Here is a 24,725-nt window from a genome sequence, read left to right on the forward strand (position 1 = left end):
GCTGTATTGAGCACTCGTCGGAAAAAATGATTTTTTGTAAATCTTGAAAACCTCGCCACTTCCTCACAAATTCACGTCGTCGAAGTGCATCATACCTTTTTAAAGGTATCCTCTTCCGTGAGTTCCATTTTTTAATCTTATATGTGTATAAGATATGTCGAATAGTATTTTTTGATAATCCACCAGGAGTAAGACTTTGAAGTGCTGCCCAGCTGAGTTGGGGCCTTCGACACACAAGTAAATATATATATCGACGAGTCCTAGGGCTATATTTCTTAGGGCGCCCTGACCGAGCTCTCGAAGTAAAGTTCTGTTGTTGATGGAAGCGTTGTAACGTGTTGAATACTGTCTTACGGGTGACTCCAAATGCCTCTGCGACAGCAGTTTGAGTCTGTCCCGCAACGCACATAGAAATAATAGCCGAACGCGTAGATTCTGATAATGGTGCATTTTGAGGTCGGCTATCGCGCATTATCTGGCCAAATTCATGTATACTAGGGGTGTAGCGCGCCATTTTAAACAAAGAGTGGTAGGGTTAAAGAGGGGCGGTGAAAAAGTGGGTAAGGACTTTTTGGACACAATGTAGTTTGATAGAGAGCAAACTTATCACATTTGTTATTATCATCCACACCCATATCTCCCAAGCCCCTCCAATGCCGATGTAACCTTGGAAAGCACATTGTATCGAGCTATTGACCTTCAAGGTTGTCGCTGAGCTGTCTATCATTGAAAAGGAAATGAAGCAGGAAATGAAGCTGCCAGTGTGGCAACTGGCTCGGAGACAGCACACCTAGTAACTCTCAAATCTTCAAGTTCTCGAGGTACATTCTCGCAGTGGTGAGACCATCCTCTATCTTGGCCTCTTCGGCCCCATTCCCAACGCTTGTAGTGCCTTTTCCACCGGTTTTTCCACCTATAAAATTCGCAACTTCTGCCGTCCATTCATTTGCTATGAGGCCATATGACGCATGCACCTATTTGGTTGTTAATACCATGCTTTTTTATGTTGATAAATGAAACTTACAGGGGCAACAAAACATTCGTGTGAAACTCGTTTGCCGGTAGCATCGATGCCGATGAAGTACACGCTCTTGTCGTCATGGTTAGAGGCGACATATTTTATAGCCTCTGTGATGCTTCGGGCGGAACAAGCAACTGGGATTTTGAAAACGAATGCGGTCTCGTTCGGGCTCTGCTAGATCAGAGTTTCAAGACCGTGATCAAGATTTCAAGTTGCAATTTCTGAATTTCCTTTTGCTCTTTTATCATTCTCTTGGCACATTCTTCGAGTCGCTTGGTGAACTGTTTTCGATCCGTAAGGGAAATGGGCAGTGAAGCCATTTCGGTTTGTGTCTGCCTGGCAAGTGTCTCTTTTGCAGGAGAGGTATCCATGCTTTCGATGCTCACTAAACGCTCCTCTAGACGGACTACATTCTGTCGGGCTTCGTATGCCGCTTGGCCAGTGACAGCTACAATTCGCCGGATTCCCTTGGAAATTCCGGACTCATCGATAATGACAAGGTCCTCAATCTCACTTGTTCTCTCAACATGGGTGCCGCCGCAAAATTCAACACTGTACTTCCACCAGTCTTTGTTGAAAACATTGGCAAGGAGAGTGTTGACAGGCACTCCGACAGAGACGACCCTGGTGGGATCGGGGTATGTCTCCCCAGGTATTGTGCGAATGCTTTCAATTTGGCGCGCGCTTCCTAATGCAACGTCCGCAACAAATACTTGCTGATCGTCCTCGATAGCCTGCCGAGAGAGCTTGTGGAGCTTCTGAATTTCGATTTCGCTGAGCCCGGATTTGAGAGAGAAGTCAAAGCGTAATTTCTCGGGGGTAACCAATGATCCTTTTTGATGAACATCTGGACCCAATATTTCTCGTAATGCAAAATTCAGAATGTGCGTACCTGTATGATTGAGGCGTACTGGCTGTCGTCGCATTTGATGAATCTCAGCGGTCACCATGTCAGCAACATTCATAACACCATATTTCAAATAGCCAGTATGTAGTACGTAGCCCCCATATGATTGAACATTGGTGATAGTCATTTCAGCAACGCCGGCGATAATGAATCGCCCGGTATCGTAGATTTGACCACCCGATTCGGCGTAGAAATTCGTTTTCTCCAGGAGGATACCAAATCGCGCATCGTTTGGCACATCGGATGTACTGTCAACGAAACTCTTGTTGTAGTATAGGGCCCGAATGATTGACCTGACTGGGCCTTCGATGTACTTTGACGTATCATCGGTTCTCTTCAAGCCGGGCATGTTTTCTAATGCGGCTAGATCATGGACATCGAAAGCAACAAGATCAGATACTCTTCTTATCACCTTTGCTAGCCTCCCGGGGGTTCTCCTGGGCGGCGGACACTTCATCCAAGTCAATATTTAGACCTTGCTCCTCAGCCATCAGCTTCGTTAGATCAATGAGGAATCCATGTGTCGTAAAGGCGCCATACATCATCTCCCGGAAGATCTTTGAGCCAATGTGATGACACTTTTGGGCGTACTTTACAGATATTGCTTCTCCGCGATCAAGGGTTAATGCGAAGGCATGCTCTTCATCATTCAGAATCTGTTTCACAAGCTCTTCCTTGACACGAACCTCGGGAAAGATATCTCCAAGCTGCTCGACAACTGTGGGTATAATCTTTGAGAAGAAAGAGCCAATCTCTGCATTGAGATACTTCCTGGCGTAGCGTACACCACGTCGCAGGATCCTTCTTATCACATAGCCCCGACCGACACTATCAAGAATCGCACCGTCAGAGATCGCGATCGTGCAAGTACGAGCGTGGTCAGCCACAACCCGATAGGCAGTATCAATGCCATCGTCATCAGCACCAAACATCACTTGGTACGGGCGTGCACCGGTGATATCTTGTATTTTCTCAAATAGAGGTATCCAGAGATCTGTGTCATAATTCGAGGTCTTGCCCTGTAGGATTGAGTAAGGCGCTCAAATCCTAACCCTGTGTCGATATGCTTGTTTGGTAATGGTCTAAGAGACTTGTCAGCCTCCCTGTTGAATTGTACAAAGACAATATTCCAGATCTCAACAACATTGGGGTCGTCCATGTTAACGAGGTGTGCAGCATTGCGGTCACCAATGCGATCGTAATGGACCTCACTACAAGGCCCACAGGGCCCTTGCCTTCCCATTTCCCAAAAGGTATTTTTCATATTTCCGGGTAGTATATGGTCATCCGGTACACCAATCTGACGCCACAACTGCTTTGCATCGCTGTCAGGGTGAAGACCTAGGGATGAGGAGCCTTCGAAATAGGTGACGTAGAGTCTGCTGGCATCCAGCTCAAAGACACGAATGAGTAGATCCCAAGAGTACTCAATAGCCTCGCGCTTGAAATAATCATCACAAGACCAATTACCGAGCAAATCAAAAAAGTGTGGTGGTAATTATCCTTGCCCACGTCATCCAGGTCGTTGTGTTTGCCCCCTGCGCGTATACATTTTTGGGAGTTGGTCGCGCGTTTCAAATGGGCAAAATCGGCGTTTGGGTCGACAGTACCAAGGAAGATAGACTTGTATTGGTTCATTCCAGCATTGGTAAACAACAAACTTGGGTCGTTGTGAGGGATGACCGAGGAGGATGGAACTACTCAATGAGTCACTAGGTGCAGTTTAATTCTCAGAGCATACTCACCAAACACATGATTTCTCTCATTATAGAAATTCAGAAATGTGTCGCGCACAGTCTTTGCTGGCCATCTGGTAGGCTCGGAGGGCATCGCACTAAGAAAATTCAGTATCTCTGCAGGATACTCTATACAATTTTTGAGATTGTGTAGAAAGACATAAAAAGGGGAGAAAAAGAAGAATTTTTATAAGTCATACCCGAGTTGTCAAAGAGACTTATTACTTTTTCCCATGGAGGTAACAGGGTTGATTCAGATGAAAGAGTTGAAAAAGGTACTACTATAGTAAGGGAATGAAAATGATTTTCAGTGCCGGTGTTATTTAGATTGAAGGTTCTTGTCAGATTTCCGCTCTCTGAGCTCTAGGTATTTATACGGAGTAGCTGAATCAGTAGGAACCTTATACTTGAGAGTATTCTTGCTGTGACTCATCGATGCTCCGTGTAATCCTTGCTAGCAAGGATACTACTATAGGAGCCCAAATCAAAATATCTTGATAACACTTGAGTAATTACAATAGCAACATGATTAATATTTTGGGCAACTGGGTCTACTCACATAAAATAAAATGAAACTGTACTTTTATGGGTGAAGCATGGATGAGCCTTGTTAAATTGATATCTCAATTCAACCTTAGAAGTTCCTTTGAAGGTTGACTTGATTGGTAGCCTGAGACCATTATATGTAGCCCTGGAGGGATTCCAAGGTTCCAAGTCACACATGCAATACTAGAACATGGATTCAAATGTTGAAAGCAACTTGAAAAGATAAAATACTTACAAGGTACATATCTTGGTGGATCTTGAACTCATGTTGCTCGGTACCTATCGTAAATTCAACGTAACAGGCCACTGGCATCTTCTTCCTTCAGTCCACCTCACCCATTCACTTCAAATGTTTTTCACACTTAGGAAGGACTTTTACTTGACTGTACAGTATTCAGAATTGGAATTTGAGGAAATTGTTTTCTCTTGTGCCATCATGGGGTAAGCAGAACTGAAATGATAACATTGAATTCCATGACCATGCTGACGCGAAAATAGTTACACTCACTACTGGGAGATCGCTGACTGGGATTTTGATGAGTGGCAAAAGACGTGGCCGAAAATCATCAATGATGTCCCTCGAATTATTGAGGCTTCTGGTGTATCGATGATGGGACCAATGGCTCTACCTGACGAGAATACCGAGAATGACGATGATGAATATGACGAAGATGATGACGAATCTGTCACTCCACCACTGGTTGATATAAAGAAAGGCATCTTTATCAACGGCATTGAGAAGGATATACATGAGGATTCTTGAAAGATGGCGAGTGGAATTGCTGCAAGACCAATGAGAAGCCCTACGATGCTGTTGTCACGGCAATCCTTCTCCGATGTGCCGTGCTAGCACCGAACAGCTTCAAGCCTAGGTATGATATTCTGGAAACATTTTGAATCTCTTTCTGACAGCAAATGCTGATTTGTCTTAGCTCGGATGGTACCTGGGAAGAGTGGACTCCGGCCCGACAAATTTACAAGCGGCTGTGGCCAGAAGGGAATTACGGTCAGGCGTCAGTGGAGCTGGCTACGAAGATGACGAAGATCCAGTGAGACGTGTTATCTAGAGGGAGAACGGACCAGTGGTCCCGGCAATAGTAGCTCCTGCAAGCATTGAAATTCGTATTTTCCAATCCGAGCCCTTAAGGAGACCCCAGGCTGGTACATAGAGGCCTGGGCGCTGGGAATAGGAAACCCACAGCAAGTATTGTTTTCTATGGATCCATCTACACACAACTTACTGAAGATGGACAGTTCCTGTAAACTGATCCGCCCATATATATTGTGTTGATAATGAAGGCACCCAACGACGGAAAATTGCCGCCTAATGAATACCCATGACCTCCGATATGACATCCAGGTAGTGAAAACAAAATTCAGCGACTTTTGAAGCGTTTGGATCAACCAGAGCAGCTGCAGTCAGAGGACACAAAAGCAAAAAGGCACCGGTGGAAGATCTGACAGGGATGGCTGAAGCATCACGTTTTTCTTGGTTCAAAAGTCCAAGGATGTAAGGCGCGCTGTGACAGATATCATCAGCAATGACACGCATCTCGGTTCGAATTCCAATGCATTTTATCTGCGCCGATGCGTTTGGACTAGGAGATGTTGCTTCAGGATACAGATGGGCCAGCATCATATCGTGTAACAAAAGCTTTGATGTGCGATATTGATTCCACATATCGGCAGCCCAAAATCCTGTATATCTGTGAACATACTCTTTGTATGGCTCAAGTCTTATACGGTCGTTAATTTGAAAAGGCTGCATAGCTGGAATTTCGTCATAGCCCGAGCTTGGAGAGACTCGGGCTGCCCAGTTATTCAGTTCTGAATTGATAGAGTCCAGTCGATTCATGATTTCGCTGCATTAATTCAGCTGGCCTATATCGATTTCAGCCGAATTTGAGCAAGAGTGAAAATGATGTTGGTAAGCTCCCATGTCGAGGTGATTACAGGGTCTCTGGCTGTAGCTGCAAAATAACTGGACAACCCCAGGACTTTTGACGGAACGGGAACTTTTCGAGCCAATGAGTAAAGGATCTAAACAGTTAGCCTATGGCTCCAAGTAAGGTCATAATATCTAGAATCCTTACAATTTGAGACCGCCAAGAATAAAACAATGAAGGGGAGGAAGTCCTCGACAGATCCTCTCTTCCTCTTGTTTCAAGGAGTCTAGCAGCGCCATCAACATGATTCAACCAGTTTTCAATTGAATCACGATCTTGGCCAACAATAAGCTGTGGTATTCGAGTCAGTTGATTTGACCTAGAATAAGGGTTCAAAAAACATCTCACCTCAAATATTGACGAAAGAAAGATTGATGTTAATGTAGAATCTTCCTTCAATTGCTCTGTATCCCCAAGTGCCATATTGACAAACTTCAAGGAAGTCACATAATCAGCGCTGGCTGACTCTCGTAATGAAGTCGAGTGCTCAATATTGGCAAAAGAAGCTTTCCCCACAGCGGATATACCTGCTAGTAAGCCACGTTCACCCAAAGGGGCACTCTCAGGGACTGTATTATGATCAAAGGATCCTTTAATCAAAGTAGACGCGCCAACCCAGTCAAACACCTCAAAGAAATAGCAGGTAGCTTGATCTTGAAAATCGATTACGAATAGTTCCATAGGTAATAGGAACAATTCACCCCTTTGTGCAATTTCATGGGTTGACAGTACTTTTCCAAATGCCTCTTCCATGATTGATCTCTGAGTACGACGCCCAATCGTGGAGGATGAATGACCTGTTGCTTTGGTGTGCTGCGCAACTGTTTGGCTTTCATCCCGAAATCGGAGAGCGACCCGATCTCTATAACCTGGACATTGGCGCCCTGATTTCAGGCAGCGATCACAAGCTGGTTGTTCGAGATCACACTAATAATTTTCTTAGTGATTGCTAGTGATAGGTCAACATGACTCTTGTATAGTAACCTTTATTTTGCGTGCGCGGCATTCTCCACATGCGTGACTTATGACTCTTGAAGACATTGGACCAAGGTTGGAGGGAGGTTGGATGTAAGCTAGAAGAAAATAATCCAGGACCGGGAATTTGATTTAAATCTGTTCCTTGCTCAATGCACCGCACCAGGCACCTGGCCCTGGGGTATAAATAAGGTCTTCAATATAAAGCATAATCTTAAGTTTGTCCCCATTATACGGATAAGCCCACATAGTCAAGCCCCCAGCGCATAGATCAATAATCAAATTTCATCTGATCATCAATCAATCTCAATGGTTCCTGTATTAAAACAAGCACTGAAAAGGCTACAACTGTTTAGAATCGGAACAATGAACAAGGCTGCGGCTGAGCGGACGCATACAGCCCCACTGAGTGGAAACAGTCGTCTTCCCCAGATGATAAGCTAGCCTTACAGTACTGATGCTTTGATTTTTGGCAACTCTGGAAAATACTGCCCCAATGAGCAAACTTCTAGCGCGTTGAAAAGAACGAGGCTATCAAAATAGCATCAGCATGACATTCTTTGCGGAGTTGACGGTATCAAGCGACGTGAGAAAGAGAATAAGGCTCGCTGGAACTCGGAGTTCGGAGTAAATTAATAATCCATCTGAGCATGGGGATCTGTGAATAGTTTAGTCTCATTCGCGTTTAGATATTAAAGCTATCATTCCTGATGTTTGTAGGGTTCCCTAGCCCCAGTTGATGTAAGTGCTGATGCCTAGATGCAATGCAGACCATTTTCAACTTGAATCGCATTAGTAAAGGCCTTTAAACCAGCAAATTGAAGGCTTCGATTGCAGAAGGCTGAAATGCGAAGAAAAGCAGATCTGTGCCCAGGTCGCTATGATAGCACTCTTGCTAGGCTACAATAATGCCATGATTTGAAATGCCGATCTCGGCAAATCCGCCGACTAAGCCGACGTCCACGGATCTTATTTGGGGTCCAAATCGACTCACATTAAATTGATGGACAAATACCACCGCTTACCTATCAATATCATCCCACATTTACCGAAGCTCCACAATCAAGCTGGAAGACCCACTGAGAAGCACATGTGATGTCATGATCCGAGGTCAGATGCAGCTATCAATCTCAACTTTCTCATGCTCAAACTATGACACCTCTGCCCTAGAGGCAGCACCTGGGGCACCTCGCTGCAATAAAACTTGCAGCCAATTACTATGACATGACGGAGTGTAGCTGCCAGGGACTACTATTCATTCCAAGATCCGAGTCGGTACCTAGTACCTAAGAATATTCAAGGTGAAACATCGGAGGAATCGGTCTCTTGACCTCGGGAACTTCCAAGGTTGAATACAGCCGTGGATATGCATGTAACATTGAATCTCTATTTCTTATATGTATAGAAACAAAAAATATGTACCTCAAATTTTTATACAAACTTGAATCCTTCGCCCCGCCACCTGGGCATGCGAAGTCTCTGCTTCAAAATGGAACGAGAAGCCCACTCAGGCTGCAGATCTGAGTCCACCTGGCAGTGCTGTACTAAGCCTGTAAATCCTCTAGTAGACCTTGAAACCACCAGGCATCAGGGTCTGGAACACACCATTGGGATCGTACTTCTGTGCGGTCTTGATCAACTTCTGGTGGTTACCCTCGCCATATCCAGGGTAAATAGACTGGAACCCGGCGGCATCACCCATGTAGTTGAACGCATCATACAGACCAGCCTTCTCAGTAGCATTGTTGATCTTGTAGGTAGTCTCCTCAACCCACTCGGCGACAATCTCATCATAATCAGAACCGATCCATTCAACAACCTCAGCATAGCACAAGTACACCTGGGAGGAATCAAGGCCCAGGGCATTTCCGCCACGGGCCTCAGAGGCCTTGATCCAATCGGCACCAATTGGCTGCCAGTCCAGCTCAATGATGGAGATATTGGCTGTAGGGATCTGTGCGTACAGCTTGGGCAGCTGCTCGTAGAAGGTGGAGTTGATGATGCTAATACCCTGGTAAAGTTCGGCAAAGGTAGTTCCCTTCACAGTTCCGGCAACAAATACATCGCTATGATTTGTTAGTTTTGCGTAGACTAATAAGTGTGTTTGGTTTTGCTTACTTGATGCCAGGAGTGACCACCTCACCCAATTCGTTGGCGAACTCCTCAACGGTCTTGAAGTCAAGAGTGCTGCTGATAGCAGGGATATCGGTGAAAGGAGTGAGGATGTCAGGGAAAGTGGAGTTATCGCTGTCGTAGAACAAGATCACGGATGCCACAGTCGTAGTTCCAGGAACAATCGCAGGAACAATGTGGGTCTTGTCATCAAAGATATTGGCGGCGTAAGTCGCAATAGCCTGATTAAATTAGTGACACTCATTTCCGGGATTAGGAAAAGGAATAGACATACCGCAAGGAAGACGTCAATGTACTCAGCAGCGACAGTGTAAGAACCAGCCCACACCTGACGAGAAGCAATAGTCTCAATATCGAAACGGGTAACAAGACCAAAGTTGCTGCTACCGCCCTTCAGAGCCCAGAAAAGATCCGAGTTGTTGGTGGAGTTAGCGTTGACAATGGAACCATCAGCCAGAACAACCTCATAGTTAATGACGCTGTTGCAAGCGAATCCGACCTGGTTACCGTAGAAGTTGACACCACCAGCGAGAAGCAGACCGGGCACACCAACGGGTCCAAGACGACCACCTGGGACGGTGAGATCGTACTGGGCCAGGTACGTGTACACTTGGTTCCACCTGTATCCGGGGCCGACCGAGAGAACGGATTGGTCATCGTTCAATTCCAGGGTAGTCAAGTTTGACATGACGATCAGAACTCCATTGTCAATGTTGTTAGAGCCCTGTTATTTGTCAGTTCCATTCGTGTGCTAACAGTAACTAATATTCTGTTTAGTGGGGAGCTTACCCGGATGCCCATATGGCCACCACCACGAACAGCAAACTCAGCATCAGCCTTAACAAGGGCCTCCAGACCCTTAGCTAGCTGGGCGCTTGATTGTGGGCGAAACACACAGCCAGGAGATAGAATCTCAGTGTCCGACCAAAAGTTCTGGGCCTCATACTCGTAAACAGCAGTGTTGGGGTAAAACAGTGCATCAGCAAGAGGCTTCTTCAAAGCTTGGCACCCAGCCTTCAAGGATGGGGAGCTTCTAGAAGCGACCTGAGCATTGGCCGCGACCGTAGCGACCGAGCCCACCAGGGACAAGACAATAGAGGCCGCACGCATTATGGAGGATGGCAATTGAATATGGTCAAGAAGAACAACCAGGTCCCATGGAGAAAAGGGGATCGAAGATGACGGCTAGAATAATATGTATGATCTCGATCCGGGTACTCGGTATTTCCAGGAACCGATCCTGCACCGCTGTTCTGCTTCTGCAACGTTCCAGCGTTATTAGCTCCGTCTTTCACGGCTTAGCTTCCTTAGCTTCGGGGGTTGCGTGAGCGGGCGCATTTAGGCCCGTGGAGAACCCACTTAGCGGGATGCAGGGCGGAACAGGAACCAGGAAAATTGGAATGAACCATTGTTCTACACGTGGAAATCATAAATCAAGGACATTATCTGGAATGAACGTGGAAAAGCGAAGTATAAAGTATGGGGTTGCATGACTTAGGCCTGCATTTCTTCACAGATCTTGAATGTTTATGCTCTGATCCCTTTGTTATGCACGCCACCCGCGGGATATCCAGTCAGGGTGTCTTGCAAGATTTGCCGAGGTGTGAGAACAGTTGAGATCCACTTCTAATCATTTCTGGAAAACTTTATAATATGAACTATGGAGTTTTTATCCATGGAACTACGGCTCATTGTTTGGATCATTTCAAGGTCATTATTTTTACTAGGAATGTAATTTCCAGGGTTCATGTCGTGTCCGTGATAAGACACAGACTATCGAGATGAACACACAGCATCTTTATACATGGAATCATTGATATGCTCATTCCATTTGAGCTGTCCTTGACGAGTTTTCAACGTCAAATTCCACGGTTCGAATAATACCTTCCACCTCTTCGATCTTGTTTTGGTTATTAGTATGTTGGCCGGATAATATATGCTCTTCACTATCATTGCCAGGCGTATCCCGGAGCGTAGTGAGAGTAGTAGAATAATGAGCATCGCGACCGGAGAAATCAGGCCGGCTTTTCGGAAGAGAATTAAGAGGATGAACTTGTTTTCGTGATCGAGAAGAATCGTAGCCGCCACCGGAAGATAGACCCAGAAGTCGGGGGAAGTATCGTCGTATGAACGGTCGAATAGCTGTAACGCAGCCACCGAAGATACCGAGGTTCAATTCGATCGTACACCACATGAGAGCATTAGTGGTGGTCCCTGTGAGAATCACCTGTTAGCTTTGACTCAACCCGAACTTGAAGTTGAAGGAATTGAAACGACGTACAAGTGAGGTCGGTGCTCGTCAAGAGTTTATATAAGCTAGCAAGACGAATGCAGCTGACAATTCCGACGCTAAAATGAATTAGAAAGATGAATCAAGAAAATTTGTGAAAGATCAAGAAAACGTACGAGCATCCCATCGCAAGAATAGCGACAACTGCAAGCTTCTGTCGCACCGGCATCTGTAATTTACGGATCCATGGTCTACCAGGCTCCAATTAGCTGAAGGTCAATAAGACAAATGAAAAAAAACACATACATCGGGACCACGACTGTGGCAAAATCTGTAAAGATACCCAATCCAGCATTGGCGAAATAAAAGACTGGTCGGTTCATGCAATATCCCGTTGTGATAGTTGAATCCCAGGACTTCGCTACCGGGTGGCAGCTGAGAATGTTGGCAAGAATACTGGCAATACTATATCCAGCTGCGATGAAAACGATCGTCCAAACTACCATATGGAAATTCCGACTGGGGAAGATTCGGAGGTAAAATATGAGGACTGAGCATTTGGTGAATCCGGTAGCTGCGCAGTAGAAGATGGCGGCGATGAGGTTCAACTATTCGATTTCTGAGATCAGTCTCGAGGTGATTTATGCAACATGAACGTTAGTTGTCACATACCTTGCTAAACATTGGAGAGAAAATTTCTAATGGAACATCCCACATGTGTCGTCCCAGACCCCAATTGAGCACTATCCAGGTCAGCTCAAGTACAATACTATGGTACACTGAATATTAAATTAGTAACTCACTGTCCAATGTCACTCCAGTCAGTACACATGATAATATCTAATAATAGATGTCAGTTAGTAACAGATGCAAAAGTACAATCACCAATTGCATGCACATACGAGTGATATGACCATAAAATCTAGAATAAGATGTTAGCTCCTTGGCTTTTATGAGCATGTATTAATAGTCAACTGGTGCTAACACTCACAATCATCTGTGCGAAAGCTTCGCACAACAAATAGTCGTGTCCATGTCCTTATTACGAGACCTATTAAGGCGAGCGGTAAGAACACACAGTTTACCACTAAAAACTTGGTACCGATGTAATCCGGATCAACGAAGTTGGATGTCTTTCCTGCTGGTGGTGATAGAGCAGGAATAATCGTAGTAACATTAGCCATCGTGCTGGCTCAGTCACGGAAGCCGTCCATCCGCGAGGGACAGATTAAGGATGGAGGCGTGGAAGGGGTGATATATAGGAAGAATGAATCGTGGGGCCTTTAGAGAGGGAGTAGGCGGAGATGCGGGCAACAATGTGGTTCCCGACATGTCATTACATCCACGGGCCATTCAAAGTTATCTCAATCAACCATAGAAAGCTAAGGCCCGTGTTGGACCATTGAACTTTGACCGTATCCGTTCTCAATTTTCCGATTTGCGAAAAACTGCAAACTTCAAAATTTGACCCTCTAAAGGCTTCAATATACTCTACGCTTATGTCTCACCTGTGGAGACTAAAGATCTCCACTCTAGACCCAACAGAGCGTCTTTCACAACTTGGTCAGCAGAGGGCCCGAGCCCGCTATCGATCTTTTAGGAAATCAGACCTGGTCACCCCTTAGGTTGTTTTTCTCTGTACCTGGCGGGGTGATAGGAAGGGATGGATGTCCAGGTGTGTTCACGCGGATGTGATATCCACGGAGATCAACGGAGTCAGCAAAACAATGCACGATCAGAGACAAAAGCTAACGGGCGAAGTTCGGGAATAAACTAGGCAAAATTTTTATCGTCACTTTGCCGAGGTGGTTGAAAGTTAAGAACTCTCATCGGCGTTTAATTGACTGAACAATTGATTAGTATGCTGCATTCGGTAGGGATTGACGCGCCACCAACCGAACTAGGATCGTTTCGATCGATTGAGAGTCCGCGTTCTCCGTTCAAAGGTTAGGGGGGGAATTCCAGAGCTTAGCCCCCACACACGGTGTAAATACCCTCGTTTAGTGGTCGAGTCCATAATGCACTGGATCAACGAACACTGAGAATAATTGCGCCACCGGGATCTCCAACAGGGGTGTGACATTTTCATTGCACTACTCCATAATCAGCATGATTCTCGTATTCTGTGCCAGCCTTGTTCTTTAAACCCCGGCAGTTTCAATCAATTGATGAATCTGATTGGTATATCGAAAAAATGGATCGGCATATCATACACATCGGAATTGATTTCCATGATTTCCATGGAACGAGCTGAGAACTTTGGAAGCTTCGGTTTCCAAGTGTTCGAATCTGTAAGGAGAGATCTAAGTTGAATCTCAAACCTACAAATCCATGAGGGCCACAAGCTGACCTACAACCTTCGAAATAATCAAGTGCTATTGGAACTTGAAACGATTCCACAATTTCCCTCTTATTATAGACTAGATCTTGTGGCGGTTTTTGAGATATCTTTCAATTTCCGGCCTGAGCACTGAGTAGCCTCATGAGGTCACAGGGGCTAAATGTACTCTGGGGGTAAAGTGATGTGCTATCGAGCATTCGAACAGCAGATGATATGCAGGCTATTGATGGGATAAAGGTTCATAATGACGATCATTTGTATAACTACTCCGTACTGCATATCCAGGAAGTCCCACGTTCGGAATGTTCCATGCAGTTCAAGTTCAGGATTAAGCGAGTTCTATAAACAACCAAGACTAGTGGAGAATATTGACGCCTCTATGCGCATCAACCGCAGCACTTGAGTGGTTTCGAATGTCCAATTCGACCTCTCGACATTTCTAAATGACTCAAACGCATAGTAGAAACATTGGATCTGACCTCTTCAACCTTCAAATGTTGGAAGTTGTTCCTCAAATCGCCTGGTCTAAAAAAGAAACCTTGGAAATCAACCCTTACTAGGAACGACAATGGATCCTCAATACGAGCACTCCACCGGCACTTGAGTACATATGAACTTTCGCATCGGTAAATGTATTAACCCTGTGCACATGTGCATATCATCCAAATGTCGAACAAAGGTACCGACCCGCCCCCAGTATATCACCATCAAGCCTCCACTCGGGGACTCCGTAATTCAAATGATTTTCATCGCAAGTATGTACTCTCAAGCTGGCCCGCAGTCAAACTTAGAGACGGGTGTGGCTCACCGTACCCTTGGTAACAGTCTGCACCAGCCGTGTGGAAATTACACAGGCCACTCCGAGCCCATCTCCGAGAGCTGTGGGCCTTGGGAAATTTGGTAAATGTCCGAATTAACTTGAGGCATAATTTCAGGGGATTTGAGGAGGGGATTTAGGAGAGTGGATTGTACCATTACTCACTGGTTGTCGGTGACAATAACCACCTGGGCACTAGTAACTGAACCGGAATGCGGCATGCACATGCCCATGCGCCTTCTAACCGAACTAGTCATACATGTGGACTAGGTACTCCATTGTGGAATGTACCTAGTGCCGTAGGATATGGCTTCCAAGATTGTCAATCATTTACTAATCCCATTGACCATTTCTGACGAAGCTACCTGGTCAAGTGATTATAGATGTCTAGAATACTCTGTGGCGTCATGCCAAAGTGCTTGGCCAGAACGGGGCTAGATCGGAAGAACAGGCGCGAGAAAGCTTCAAATCGGCTGTCAGAATGTCTTGGGACAGTCTAATTTATTAAAGTTCTCACCCAGGGCTGTTTCGTCTAAACATACCCCTTGTTGCTAGAGCTGAGGTCCAGAGCTTGGCTATTCACTCAAGTCTTGCTCCGAGTCCGTACTATTTGGCCAATCTGGTTAGTAGGGTTAAGGGAGGGCCACCTGGCGTAAGTCCTACTAGGTAGTGTTGCTCCGAGTCTATAAACCATACTAGCTGATCCCAGAAATAGCTCGTTTAGCGAACTTGGACACCAAGGTTGAGCCACGTACGAATGAACATAGCACTGGAGGAGAATATGGAATACTGGACAAGAAGTGGAAAGAATGAGACAAAAGGCTTTTTGGGCATGGAAACACAAGTTCCAAAATGCTAGTTTTCGAAACTTAAAGATCAACCGCATAAGCACCCATGGTAAGAAATGAAATCCCCAAAAATGATACACACATAACCCCGCAAGTGAAAGCCAGGTATAATACGAGAAAATCCCAACGGCCGTAAAAAGAAGCATCCAATGAATAACAGGAGAAATCCGGTAAAGAATTAGAAAGAGGAAAAGAAACACAAACTATGTCCAGAGGGGTTCTGTAAGCACCACCCCAGCTCACATTTGCATCTGCTCGTCCCCATCTGCATCTTCTGCACCAAGGGCTCCACCAGGTATCCGGCCCTCATTAAGCTCCTTCTCCAACCGTGTGATCTCAGCCATACTCTTCGCCTCGCGAATCATCTTCTCCACGCGCTTGCGCTCGGCATCTGTAAGCTTCACGCGAATAGCCTTATCGGTTGAGGTGCTTGCCGAGGCGGCAATAGATGCATCGAATGTCTTGGACTTGATACCCTTGATCTTGGAGGCAAGTGCGGAGGGTTCTTCGAATGTGCCGAAAAGTTCCTTTGCCTTGGCGCGCTCTACATCCTTCACCTTTTGGTAATCGAGGAATCGAACAGAGGGAGCCAACCAAATGACCCAGTACCGGTAGTTCTATAAAACACTAATTAGAGCTGTATCTCAGGGTCTAATGGTAATTATGACCAACCTCTTTGCGAGTAACAGGGTTTTCGAGAAGAGTGAGATGTGTCAAACGTGGGAGGGTTCGAAGCGGGTCGAGATCCGCGAGCTCGGACAGGTTATTTGAGGTCAAAACCAGTGTTGACAAGCTAGGTACCGATGATCCCAGAGCAGGTTGAATGTGACTGATTCTGTTGCGAGCAAGAAGGAGAGTGTGTAGGCGGGGGAAGAAAGGGAAGTTTCCGATAGAGGAGAGGTCGTTGTCGGTGAAGTCAATTGTATCTTGGTCCTGCAAGCGGTCAGAAATCAACAATCCTCAAACGAAAGCTTGTAGGCAAGAGATAGGTGGCTATATTGCGCCTCGGAGAGTAGCTCCATATAGCCTGTGGCATGTTGATCGACTTACTTTGGCAATACCCAGGTTCTCAATTGCGGGGATCTTGTGTCCTACACGACTCGACGGATAAAGACGATGTGAATGAAGCTCTTTGATCAAATGGGTAGTACCTGTCCTTTTCAGGTAGGTGTCTGGTATTCAAACGCACCTCGAAGATCCAGCTCGCGGTCTGTGAGAGGATTGATATAGGAAAGGGAATTCTGGATGAGCTCGACGGTCAATCGCATGGCGGCGGCGGTTGCAACTTAAGGTTGCAGGTGATCTCGGGAGAGGATACACTAGAAAATGTGGTTTGGAAGAAGGCCTCGAACGTAAATGGCACCCAGGAAGACTCAATGACACCGAAAGACAAGGCAACGAGCAATAACTGAGCGGGCCTGTCGCAAGATTCTCTAATCAAGATTAGCTCGAACCTGCCCTTTTTGCCGGGCGGTGAGACTAAATGTCATCAAAGCACGTGATCATTTATCGACTATATCATCTTGTAGGCACTTACGCCATTCTACTTGGAATTTAAAGCAAGGACATGATATCATAAATGTGAGCAATGTATTATTCTATATCCATTAATAAAAATTTCGCAACAGTGCTAATGGTACACCGCCAGTACATCCAAATCGCCCGGATCAGATTCAAAAGCACCAAAACAAAGCGTACTTCTCCAGAGTACAGGTTCGAATAATGTACCAAGAATGGAAAGTTGTAACTAGCACAACAACGCCTTTAATTATGAGCGATCCGATAAAAAGCAAAAACAGGACCAAACCCCGTCCATGTTGAAGCAGTGAACTCCGAAGATGCGATGCAGAAGAAAAATGAGAGTATGGCGCATCTCACAGGACATAATTCGATTGATAGATCATGCATTCGTGGCGTTAATCATCGGCAAGAGGACTAAGAATGGGAGACTTCTGATGAAGGGATCTGGTAGGGCTGCCAGCTCTAGACCGGCGGCCGTTGGTGGTAGGTCCGAGCGCAATGGGAGCCAGATGATCCCTGCTTTCTGTCCGTACCACCAAGCCTGCCCGGTCCATAGCAATGCCGGATCCGCCGCTGATCCCAAGACCAATAGCCCCGGAGGAGCTATTATCAAAAGTGTACTTCAGACTAGGTGTATTACCCCCGCTACCCCAGCTAGAAGCACGCTTGGGTGGCCGAGGGTTCCCGTCGATATCCGAAGCACGACCATCCAGATCACTGGCATCTGAGTCAACCCCACCTAGATCAAACTCTTGCGCACCATCCTCCAGCACACGCTCGTAAGAGGGAGCGTTGCGATGGAAGAATGGTAAGATGCCCATAAAAGGGCGTCGCTTCTTCGGGTGGTTGGGATGAGATGGCCCCCCCGCGACGGAGAGTACTCTTGATCCGATGATAAATTCGCGAACGACGGCTGCGGCCGCAAAGGAAAAATGCCACCAGGACGATAATAAAGAGAAACAGAAGGAACCCAGGAATGCGACGAGGGGAATCTCCGTCAAACAATGAGTCATGCCAGTGCTCGCTGTGGAAGCTATCCGAATCGGGTATGAGCTCAACGCTGGGATATTGGAAATCTTCAGGAACACCGGGGACATTGCTACCAAAACCAACGGGCAGTGCTTCATCAACCTCTGTCGGAACTTGTGATGAAGCATAGAGAACAATTTTCCCCAGAGTCCAGCTAACTTCGGTAGAATCAATCTTGTTCACAGCCTGGAATGCGTCAAGGTAACCCTTCTCCTTGCCGTGAGACAAGACCTCCTTGGTTCCATTATGTGAGGAGCCCGAGGTATCTTCTAGACCCACGCGAGGTATACCGATGCCATCATGCAGCATGTTGATAATCCAAGAGGCCTTAAAGCAGACCTCGTACGCCTTTTGGCGGTCCACCTTCTTGCCCCACTGCTGAGCCTCAATTCCAGCGTCGATCAAGTCCCAGTCCTGAGAACAGAATATCTGAACTCGCTCCTGATAGGTGTTAAAATCGTATGCCTTGTCCTTGTAGCCCATCTCGAATATCTCATGTGTCGTATGCCAGTACTCGCTGATTCCAATGAAATGATTCACGTCAAAGTCAATTGCGGGAACGTGAGTCCCGTGGAGAAGACACGGAGCATCTGAGCAGGGTGCGTTCTTATCCAACAAAGGAAAAGTTTGACGCAGACACTCATCGAATCTGCCCGTTCCTAGTAATGTTGTGGTTCCAACGGCATCACTCGGTAGAACCAATTCACCATCTAGAGTCGTGCGCAGACCACTGGGAAGGCACGGATCCGGTAGTTCAGTGGTATCAGAGCCCATGGCCAATTGAAGTGCTTCGACAAAACGCCGTCTGGCCTCATGTACGCCAAATTCCAACCAAGATGTCACGAATACCCGATGTTCTTGCTTTGAGCCATCGATATTCCGCAATCGTAGCAGGGTTAAGTCGTTCGCATGTTTTTCGGTCTCGGTTGCGTTGGGGGAGAATGCAATCTGGGCTGACGCGCCTCCCATATCCAGAAACCCGTAAGTGTGGTGGCCCTTGCCATGATCATGGGCTTGGGGTGAGTCGAATGTGCCCATTAAGTAGTTCGTCGCAATCCACCCGTATAGTCCCTCGGTAACACCAGGAATGACTTGAATATGAACGCCGCAGTCCGGTAACAAGAAATCGGTATTCGCACGCGCATAGGAGCAGATCTGATCGAGGAGTAATTGTCGTTCGAGGTTTCCGAGGAGTCGCATGCCGGCCGTGGCGAGGAGAAAGATTGGCGTATCTTTAGCATCTTCTTCGGGGATAATTGACTTTGCGTGATCTAATAGTTCTGCGAGATGTTCTGGACCGACGGATTCGGGTTCATTGGCAAAGGAAGAGACACCTTGGAAACGACCAGGCTAGTCAGCGCATTGGTTCTCCATGTGGGCGGACAACCTCGGACTCACCGGGATGAATTTTCTTCACCCAATCCTCCTTCGTTTTGATCTCAGGGAGTGATTTTAACTCATCAATGTCGGCCTTTCGCCGTGCGGCGGCATTTCGCAACCATCGGTAGACGTGAACACGGGTCCCCTATGAGATTATGAATCAGCGACTCAATCCCCTTCAGAATATCATATGTTCATCTGGAATTTACATACAGACGAGCCCGCGTCTAGGACGACGCCGTAACGCCCTATTAAATAATGTCAGTGGATGCGGATTATCGTCGCGAGGTTTGAGACTTGGCTAAACCACCACATACACTTGCCCATTTGGACTGCGAACAAGGTCTTATTAAGTGTAGAGCATGACCAGAAAAGCGAAAGAACTCGGGACGCGATATGATGTGAACGAGTGTGACGATGTACGGAGAGAAAGAGATAAGGAGTTCCAACCTTGCCCAGGTGGAAACCTTGGAAGTTAGGTTAAGTAATTTACCATACCATACAGTCCTGGGTCACACCTCCGGCCCGTGAACGTGGTAATAATACAACCCCGGTACCTACCTAGGTACCTAGGTACATTACCAAATGCGGCTTGTACCTACAACTACCTAGAACAAGGTTGACGTCTCTTCCTTCTAGTCCCCACTCATCGTGTTGCAAGGATCCTGACTGATATCTGATTACAATTTGAATAATATGGAACTTTCCCAATGGGTGTTTCACAAGGATTCGTCATCCAAGAATGTCCAACGGGGTGGCGCTGTACTCTTGTTAGCTGATCTTGCCCTTTCGCCCTTCATAGGGACTTCTTCCACGCTAAGCCAAGCCTAGCAGGGATGGCCGATTTGCCTGGCCTACGTCAGCTCAAGGGACGGGCCTAAGCACCAAGCATCATGATACGCCAGGATGCAAAAGTCCAGCCAGCGGGCTTGGCACTCTCATGTTGATCAAGTTATCGCGGGGCTGGGTTGTGCCACTGGGAACCAAAAATAATCACAGCGATAAGATTGCTGTCACAAGGTCAATGAATGGCTGCGATGATAGACATGAACTGAACTGGTCTCCTTAACTGGACTGATACTGTTAAAAAAGGATGGCGTTATTCTGTTGATGTTTTACTTTGATTGAGACAGAATCAACACAGACTTTTTGCTTTTCTCCTTCCGAGGGATCTTCGGTCGCATCGGTGGCATCATGCAAACCCCACTCTTCAAGCCTCTGGATTGATTCGCTCTCATCAGCCCGTGGGTTTGGTGATTGGCATGATCTGTTCACATCCATACCCTCTTGAGGATGACTGACACTTTAGTACGGAGTACACGCCGCCCTTAGACACTCGGACTAAGAGCCTGGACCCTGTTTTGAATCCTGCGGTAGTCTAATTCTTTCATGGGCTTCGGTGAAATCCACGAGTTACAAGCCTATGCAATTACTGGTACTATACATCTGGGGAAGGAGTCTCTCCAAATCTCTACTAATCACCCAGTAATCAGGCAAAATCGTGCCACTACTTGCACGGGTGACTGCATATAGTCACTGTATGGCGACAGGTACACGAAGCAACAACCTTGGAAGGAACTTGGACTCGGAGGCCTTGAATGCTTCAAGTTTGAGAAAATAACCAATTGCATATCCTTGTAGGTTCGCGTACATATCTTCTCACGTTTGAAGGCGCAAAATTCGGGATTCCGCCCAGACAACAGATTGATCAGTTCTGAATATCACTTCAGTTGCTCGGTATTTTGGCTTATTGATACCCCGCACGCCTCATTCACTATGCCCCCATCATCTGGAGACACGGCAAAGAGATCATGCAGGATACAGTACTCCGTACATATCACGATCATCACTGAGTCGTCGGCTTACGCGTCCACACGCTACTGCACTAAACCCGGTCTAGACCAATCATCTACATCCTTACGGAGTACTGCGCCCTGCATCTGCATGCATGAGATAGAATCAATGCAGGATGGATGTAGAACAAGGTGCATAGTATGGCGAATAAATAAACACTGATAACATATAGCTCTTCGCCTATTTTTCAGCCTGCAGCCCTCTTCTTTTGATTGCTGCCAGTCCTTGACTGCCGATCAATCTCACTCAGCACTGGCAGTAGAACACGGATCACTCACAAGACAATGGATGTCTGGACGCCCAAGACCTTCAAGTTCCAAGGCTCAAGTTGATGGCAAGTTGAATATGTACGTACTACGTAGCTTGAGAAATTATATCTCTCAGCCCTGCAGGCCTTGTTTACGTCAATTTGAAGTCAGCTAGCTACATGTTCTTATCCCACTCGGTGATACCCAGGCAAAACTAACATTTGAAACATCATGATTGAACTTGAACTGAATCTTATGCCAAAAAGCTGACCCCATGGGCTATACAGTCATGGAAGCAAAACATACGAAGACATCTTGTCAGTGACTTTCAATTCCAGATATGAACGGGTGGTTAAAGTAGTAGGTACATGTGATCGAACGTTGGAAACGCGGCCCAGATTCAACATTTGAATGAACGCCCTTCGATTTTCGGTGAAGGGCTCAGGCTTCGTTCAGATGTGGACAGACCCTCTCCTGCAGAAGACTCCATGCAGCGTATTCAGGCCAAGTCATAGATGGTTAGTAGTTGATCGAACCCTTCGTCTCGGGTCACATTTGCCGGATCATCTCGCTCCCACTCATGATCAGGGATGCATCCAACCCCTGGCGAAGTCGCACCTGGTGCCGGCTGTGAGTTTGAATACTGTGAAAAAAGCAGATCATTAACCCTTCAACGCCCCTGGACCACTTGGAACACGGATAAGGGAAAGAAGCTTTTTGTGGATTCAGAAAGACCACCGGAACGCCTCGAATTGGAATCGTGGAGACTTCAGATGTCATTCACCTGGGCACCTAATCACACATGACCAAGCATATTTTCATTCCTGTCTGCAGAAACAGTCATATCAACGTGCTGGGTGGCATTATCACTTTCCCTTTGGAGTAAGCTTATGCTTCTGCCAATTATAACAATTAAAACAGACAGCTGCACCCACCTTCACACTGTCATCCCACTCATCTTTCCATAGATGGAAACCAGTGTTAGTCTTTCAAAGATCTTCTGGGGCTCCGCAACGGGCGCATTGACGCGCCACTCTGGGAGCCTTTGGTGGACGGAGACTCCGCTTATACTTGTTATAAGCTTGGTCCGCACAAATTCCACAGACATCTGCACCCCCCCTCCAACTTGTCGCCCCATCTGGCCTGCCAATGGCGGAAACCAGTCTTGGCTTTTGAAAGGTCCTCCATTGTACTGCAAACGCGGCATTGTCGTGCAACACCTCCGTTTGGATGTGGACGGTAACCTTGGAGGAGTTGCCATGCTACATTGAGACCCTCCCATTCAGAAGCGGGGGCAAGATCAATCGCCGACCGGATTTCTTTAACCAATTCCATTGCAATAGGATAATCCAATTTACAATCAGGTTTAGGCTCTCGGATTGTGCCAAATCACGCACAGATAATCCCTTCCAGGAGAAAGTTTAATCTTACTGGTATCTCAGGTGAAAAAATAAGAAGCGCTCGGCGATTCCCAGTAGTACCAAGCTCAGAAAGCTTCTTGTAGTACACATTTTTGGGTTCTTTTCGCTTTGCTTGCGTGAATGTTGTTTATCCCGATTCTGGATATGCTTTGCGGAGCCACCATAACCAGCTACCAATATCAAAATGGAAACTAGTGAATCGAGATAGACTCCCTGTTGAATGATCTGATTCGCAGGAAGAAGACGAATAAAGCTCTCTACCGTCCATTCATCCTCTCCGAGAAGCGCAATTGCGGCCTTATCGAAACCAGTGAGCATTACCTCACAGAGCAAAGAGATATCAAATCTCCGCAGGATCTCACCAAAGGTCCACCTCATTGTGAGTCTCTTTTGAGGGTGCATGGCGTACTCTTTCATCGTCTCGAAGCTCACACGTAGTGCTTTTGCAGCCCTAGTGTTCGATTTAGAATGATTGTTCTGATGGGATTGAACCACACCAGCCATCTTCTGTTTCATCATTTTAAGGTCCTCATTAAAAACCTTGAACCATTTAGTTGAGCTCTCCTTGGATCGTTCAGCGCAGCTATCCTTGGTAACCAGGTGGTCTCCAGAAGAAGCCTTAGCTGAACTATCTCCGGATGATTCTTGAGCTGAGCTATCTCCGCACTCACTCGGTCGAATGGCCCTCGGTTCTGAGTCAACTTCCTCGTCGGCATCAATGTTGTGGAGAAGCCGAAGGAGAAGGGGAATGGGAAGGGGAAGGAGAAGGAGAAGGGGAAGGGGAAAGGAAATGAGGAGATGGAGATGGGAGAGGAAGGGGTGTCACGGGTTCATCGCACCTTCCTTTCTGGTACGAAGTAACCTTCCTCACAAAGCAACACACACCACGTGCTCCATTTTATCACGTTTTTTTTTCTATCTGTCATATTCACCTTCCTCCTTAACAGAAACGTTCTTGTTTTCCGAATGTGCCTTTATATTCCTCACATCACATTTCGCTATTTTGCATCTCTCTGAGTTGTGCCTGTGGCCCTTGGGGGATACTGGTCTCTCGCAAGGTGGCCCGATGGCTTGTTAGATTAGGTCTTTGCAGCTGAATCGAATTTTGCATCGCAGCTTGCACTACCTCGGGCGTTCCGCTCTCAACTTCCTAGGATGAGTTACATGTTTACACCAAAAAGGCGAGAAAAACCTCTGAGCTATCTTCACAGATTAGAGTATTTCTGCGGGTGTTGTGGCTTTCTAGTAGGAGAAGATGGGTAGATGATCGAAAAATCGACCGCAACTACAGTCCTTCCAAATTTATCTTCTGTCACAATCTCTTTCCTTCAAAAAATAAATTCTACCGTCCATACTTGCTTATAATTGCTTACCAAGTTCGCAGTTCGGACCGTCTGCGCTGACGGCGAGAACGTGATCTAGGATATGACGGAAGAAGAAGATTCTTGTAGACTATTTTCCTTCACAGAACTGCTCCTCACTCTATCTCGGCTAACATGAGCTTGAACTCACCATTGAGAATCCAACGAACCCCGAGACTGGAAGTGCTTTAGAGGTGATCGGGAATTTCGACGCTTCTCCCTTTGGCTTTCACAAATCTAGCTTGGAGCAACTCGATCGAGTCTTATAGGAGAGTCGAGTTCCTTGCAAATTCTGTGATCGCATCTATAATAATTGATCGTATTTGCAGTTGTCTTTTGTTCGGTGCCAGCTTGATTTGACACTTTATCGGACCCTCGGCATCAATTTGAAGTCCATTCCATCTTCATTTG

The 24,725-nt window shown here is 46.4% G+C and overlaps 8 protein-coding genes across 8 annotated transcripts; 1 reads left to right on the top strand and 7 right to left on the bottom strand.

The window, feature by feature from the left end:
* Positions 1-800: 800 nt before the first annotated feature.
* On the bottom strand, positions 801-3,758 carry N7483_010634 (alanyl-tRNA synthetase; the record flags this gene model as incomplete). The annotated part of the gene is made up of 7 exons (XM_057094061.1): positions 801-974; positions 1,025-1,192; positions 1,216-2,291; positions 2,341-2,947; positions 3,046-3,369; positions 3,441-3,625; positions 3,674-3,758. The coding sequence occupies 7 exons, from the start codon at positions 3,756-3,758 to the stop codon at positions 801-803; spliced, it is 2,619 nt and encodes an 872-aa protein (XP_056940032.1).
* Positions 3,759-4,646: 888 nt separating this feature from the next.
* On the top strand, positions 4,647-4,973 carry N7483_010635 (uncharacterized protein; the record flags this gene model as incomplete). Its single annotated transcript, XM_057094062.1, has 2 exons — positions 4,647-4,651; positions 4,709-4,973. The coding sequence occupies 2 exons, from the start codon at positions 4,647-4,649 to the stop codon at positions 4,971-4,973; spliced, it is 270 nt and encodes an 89-aa protein (XP_056940033.1).
* A 561-nt stretch (positions 4,974-5,534) lies between these two features.
* N7483_010636 (uncharacterized protein) lies at positions 5,535-6,065 on the bottom strand (the record flags this gene model as incomplete). The annotated part of the gene is made up of 1 exon (XM_057094063.1): positions 5,535-6,065. One exon carries the CDS (start codon positions 6,063-6,065, stop codon positions 5,535-5,537), a length of 531 nt encoding a protein of 176 aa, XP_056940034.1.
* Positions 6,066-8,692: 2,627 nt separating this feature from the next.
* On the bottom strand, positions 8,693-10,374 carry N7483_010637 (FAD-binding oxidoreductase; the record flags this gene model as incomplete). The annotated part of the gene is made up of 4 exons (XM_057094064.1): positions 8,693-9,197; positions 9,250-9,485; positions 9,539-9,988; positions 10,054-10,374. 4 exons carry the CDS (start codon positions 10,372-10,374, stop codon positions 8,693-8,695), a joined length of 1,512 nt encoding a protein of 503 aa, XP_056940035.1.
* A 712-nt stretch (positions 10,375-11,086) lies between these two features.
* On the bottom strand, positions 11,087-12,678 carry N7483_010638 (uncharacterized protein; the record flags this gene model as incomplete). Its single annotated transcript, XM_057094065.1, has 8 exons — positions 11,087-11,478; positions 11,546-11,613; positions 11,671-11,745; positions 11,801-12,102; positions 12,167-12,237; positions 12,298-12,334; positions 12,397-12,416; positions 12,486-12,678. 8 exons carry the CDS (start codon positions 12,676-12,678, stop codon positions 11,087-11,089), a joined length of 1,158 nt encoding a protein of 385 aa, XP_056940036.1.
* Positions 12,679-15,739: 3,061 nt separating this feature from the next.
* On the bottom strand, positions 15,740-16,768 carry lea1 (U2 snRNP complex subunit LEA1; the record flags this gene model as incomplete). The annotated part of the gene is made up of 4 exons (XM_057094066.1): positions 15,740-16,117; positions 16,173-16,433; positions 16,551-16,630; positions 16,690-16,768. The coding sequence occupies 4 exons, from the start codon at positions 16,766-16,768 to the stop codon at positions 15,740-15,742; spliced, it is 798 nt and encodes a 265-aa protein (XP_056940037.1).
* Positions 16,769-17,416: 648 nt separating this feature from the next.
* N7483_010640 (putative nucleoside diphosphatase (Ynd1)) lies at positions 17,417-19,757 on the bottom strand (the record flags this gene model as incomplete). The annotated part of the gene is made up of 5 exons (XM_057094067.1): positions 17,417-17,934; positions 18,005-19,384; positions 19,449-19,575; positions 19,644-19,678; positions 19,748-19,757. 5 exons carry the CDS (start codon positions 19,755-19,757, stop codon positions 17,417-17,419), a joined length of 2,070 nt encoding a protein of 689 aa, XP_056940038.1.
* Positions 19,758-22,959: 3,202 nt separating this feature from the next.
* N7483_010641 (uncharacterized protein) lies at positions 22,960-23,457 on the bottom strand (the record flags this gene model as incomplete). The annotated part of the gene is made up of 1 exon (XM_057094068.1): positions 22,960-23,457. The coding sequence occupies one exon, from the start codon at positions 23,455-23,457 to the stop codon at positions 22,960-22,962; it is 498 nt and encodes a 165-aa protein (XP_056940039.1).
* Between the last annotated feature and the right edge of the window lie 1,268 nt (positions 23,458-24,725).

This window comes from Penicillium malachiteum (genome assembly GCF_028827825.1).
Source record: "Penicillium malachiteum strain IBT 17515 chromosome Unknown utg000005l:1.0-9002435.0:326005.0-9005861.0, whole genome shotgun sequence".
Taxonomy (NCBI): domain Eukaryota; kingdom Fungi; phylum Ascomycota; class Eurotiomycetes; order Eurotiales; family Aspergillaceae; genus Penicillium; species Penicillium malachiteum.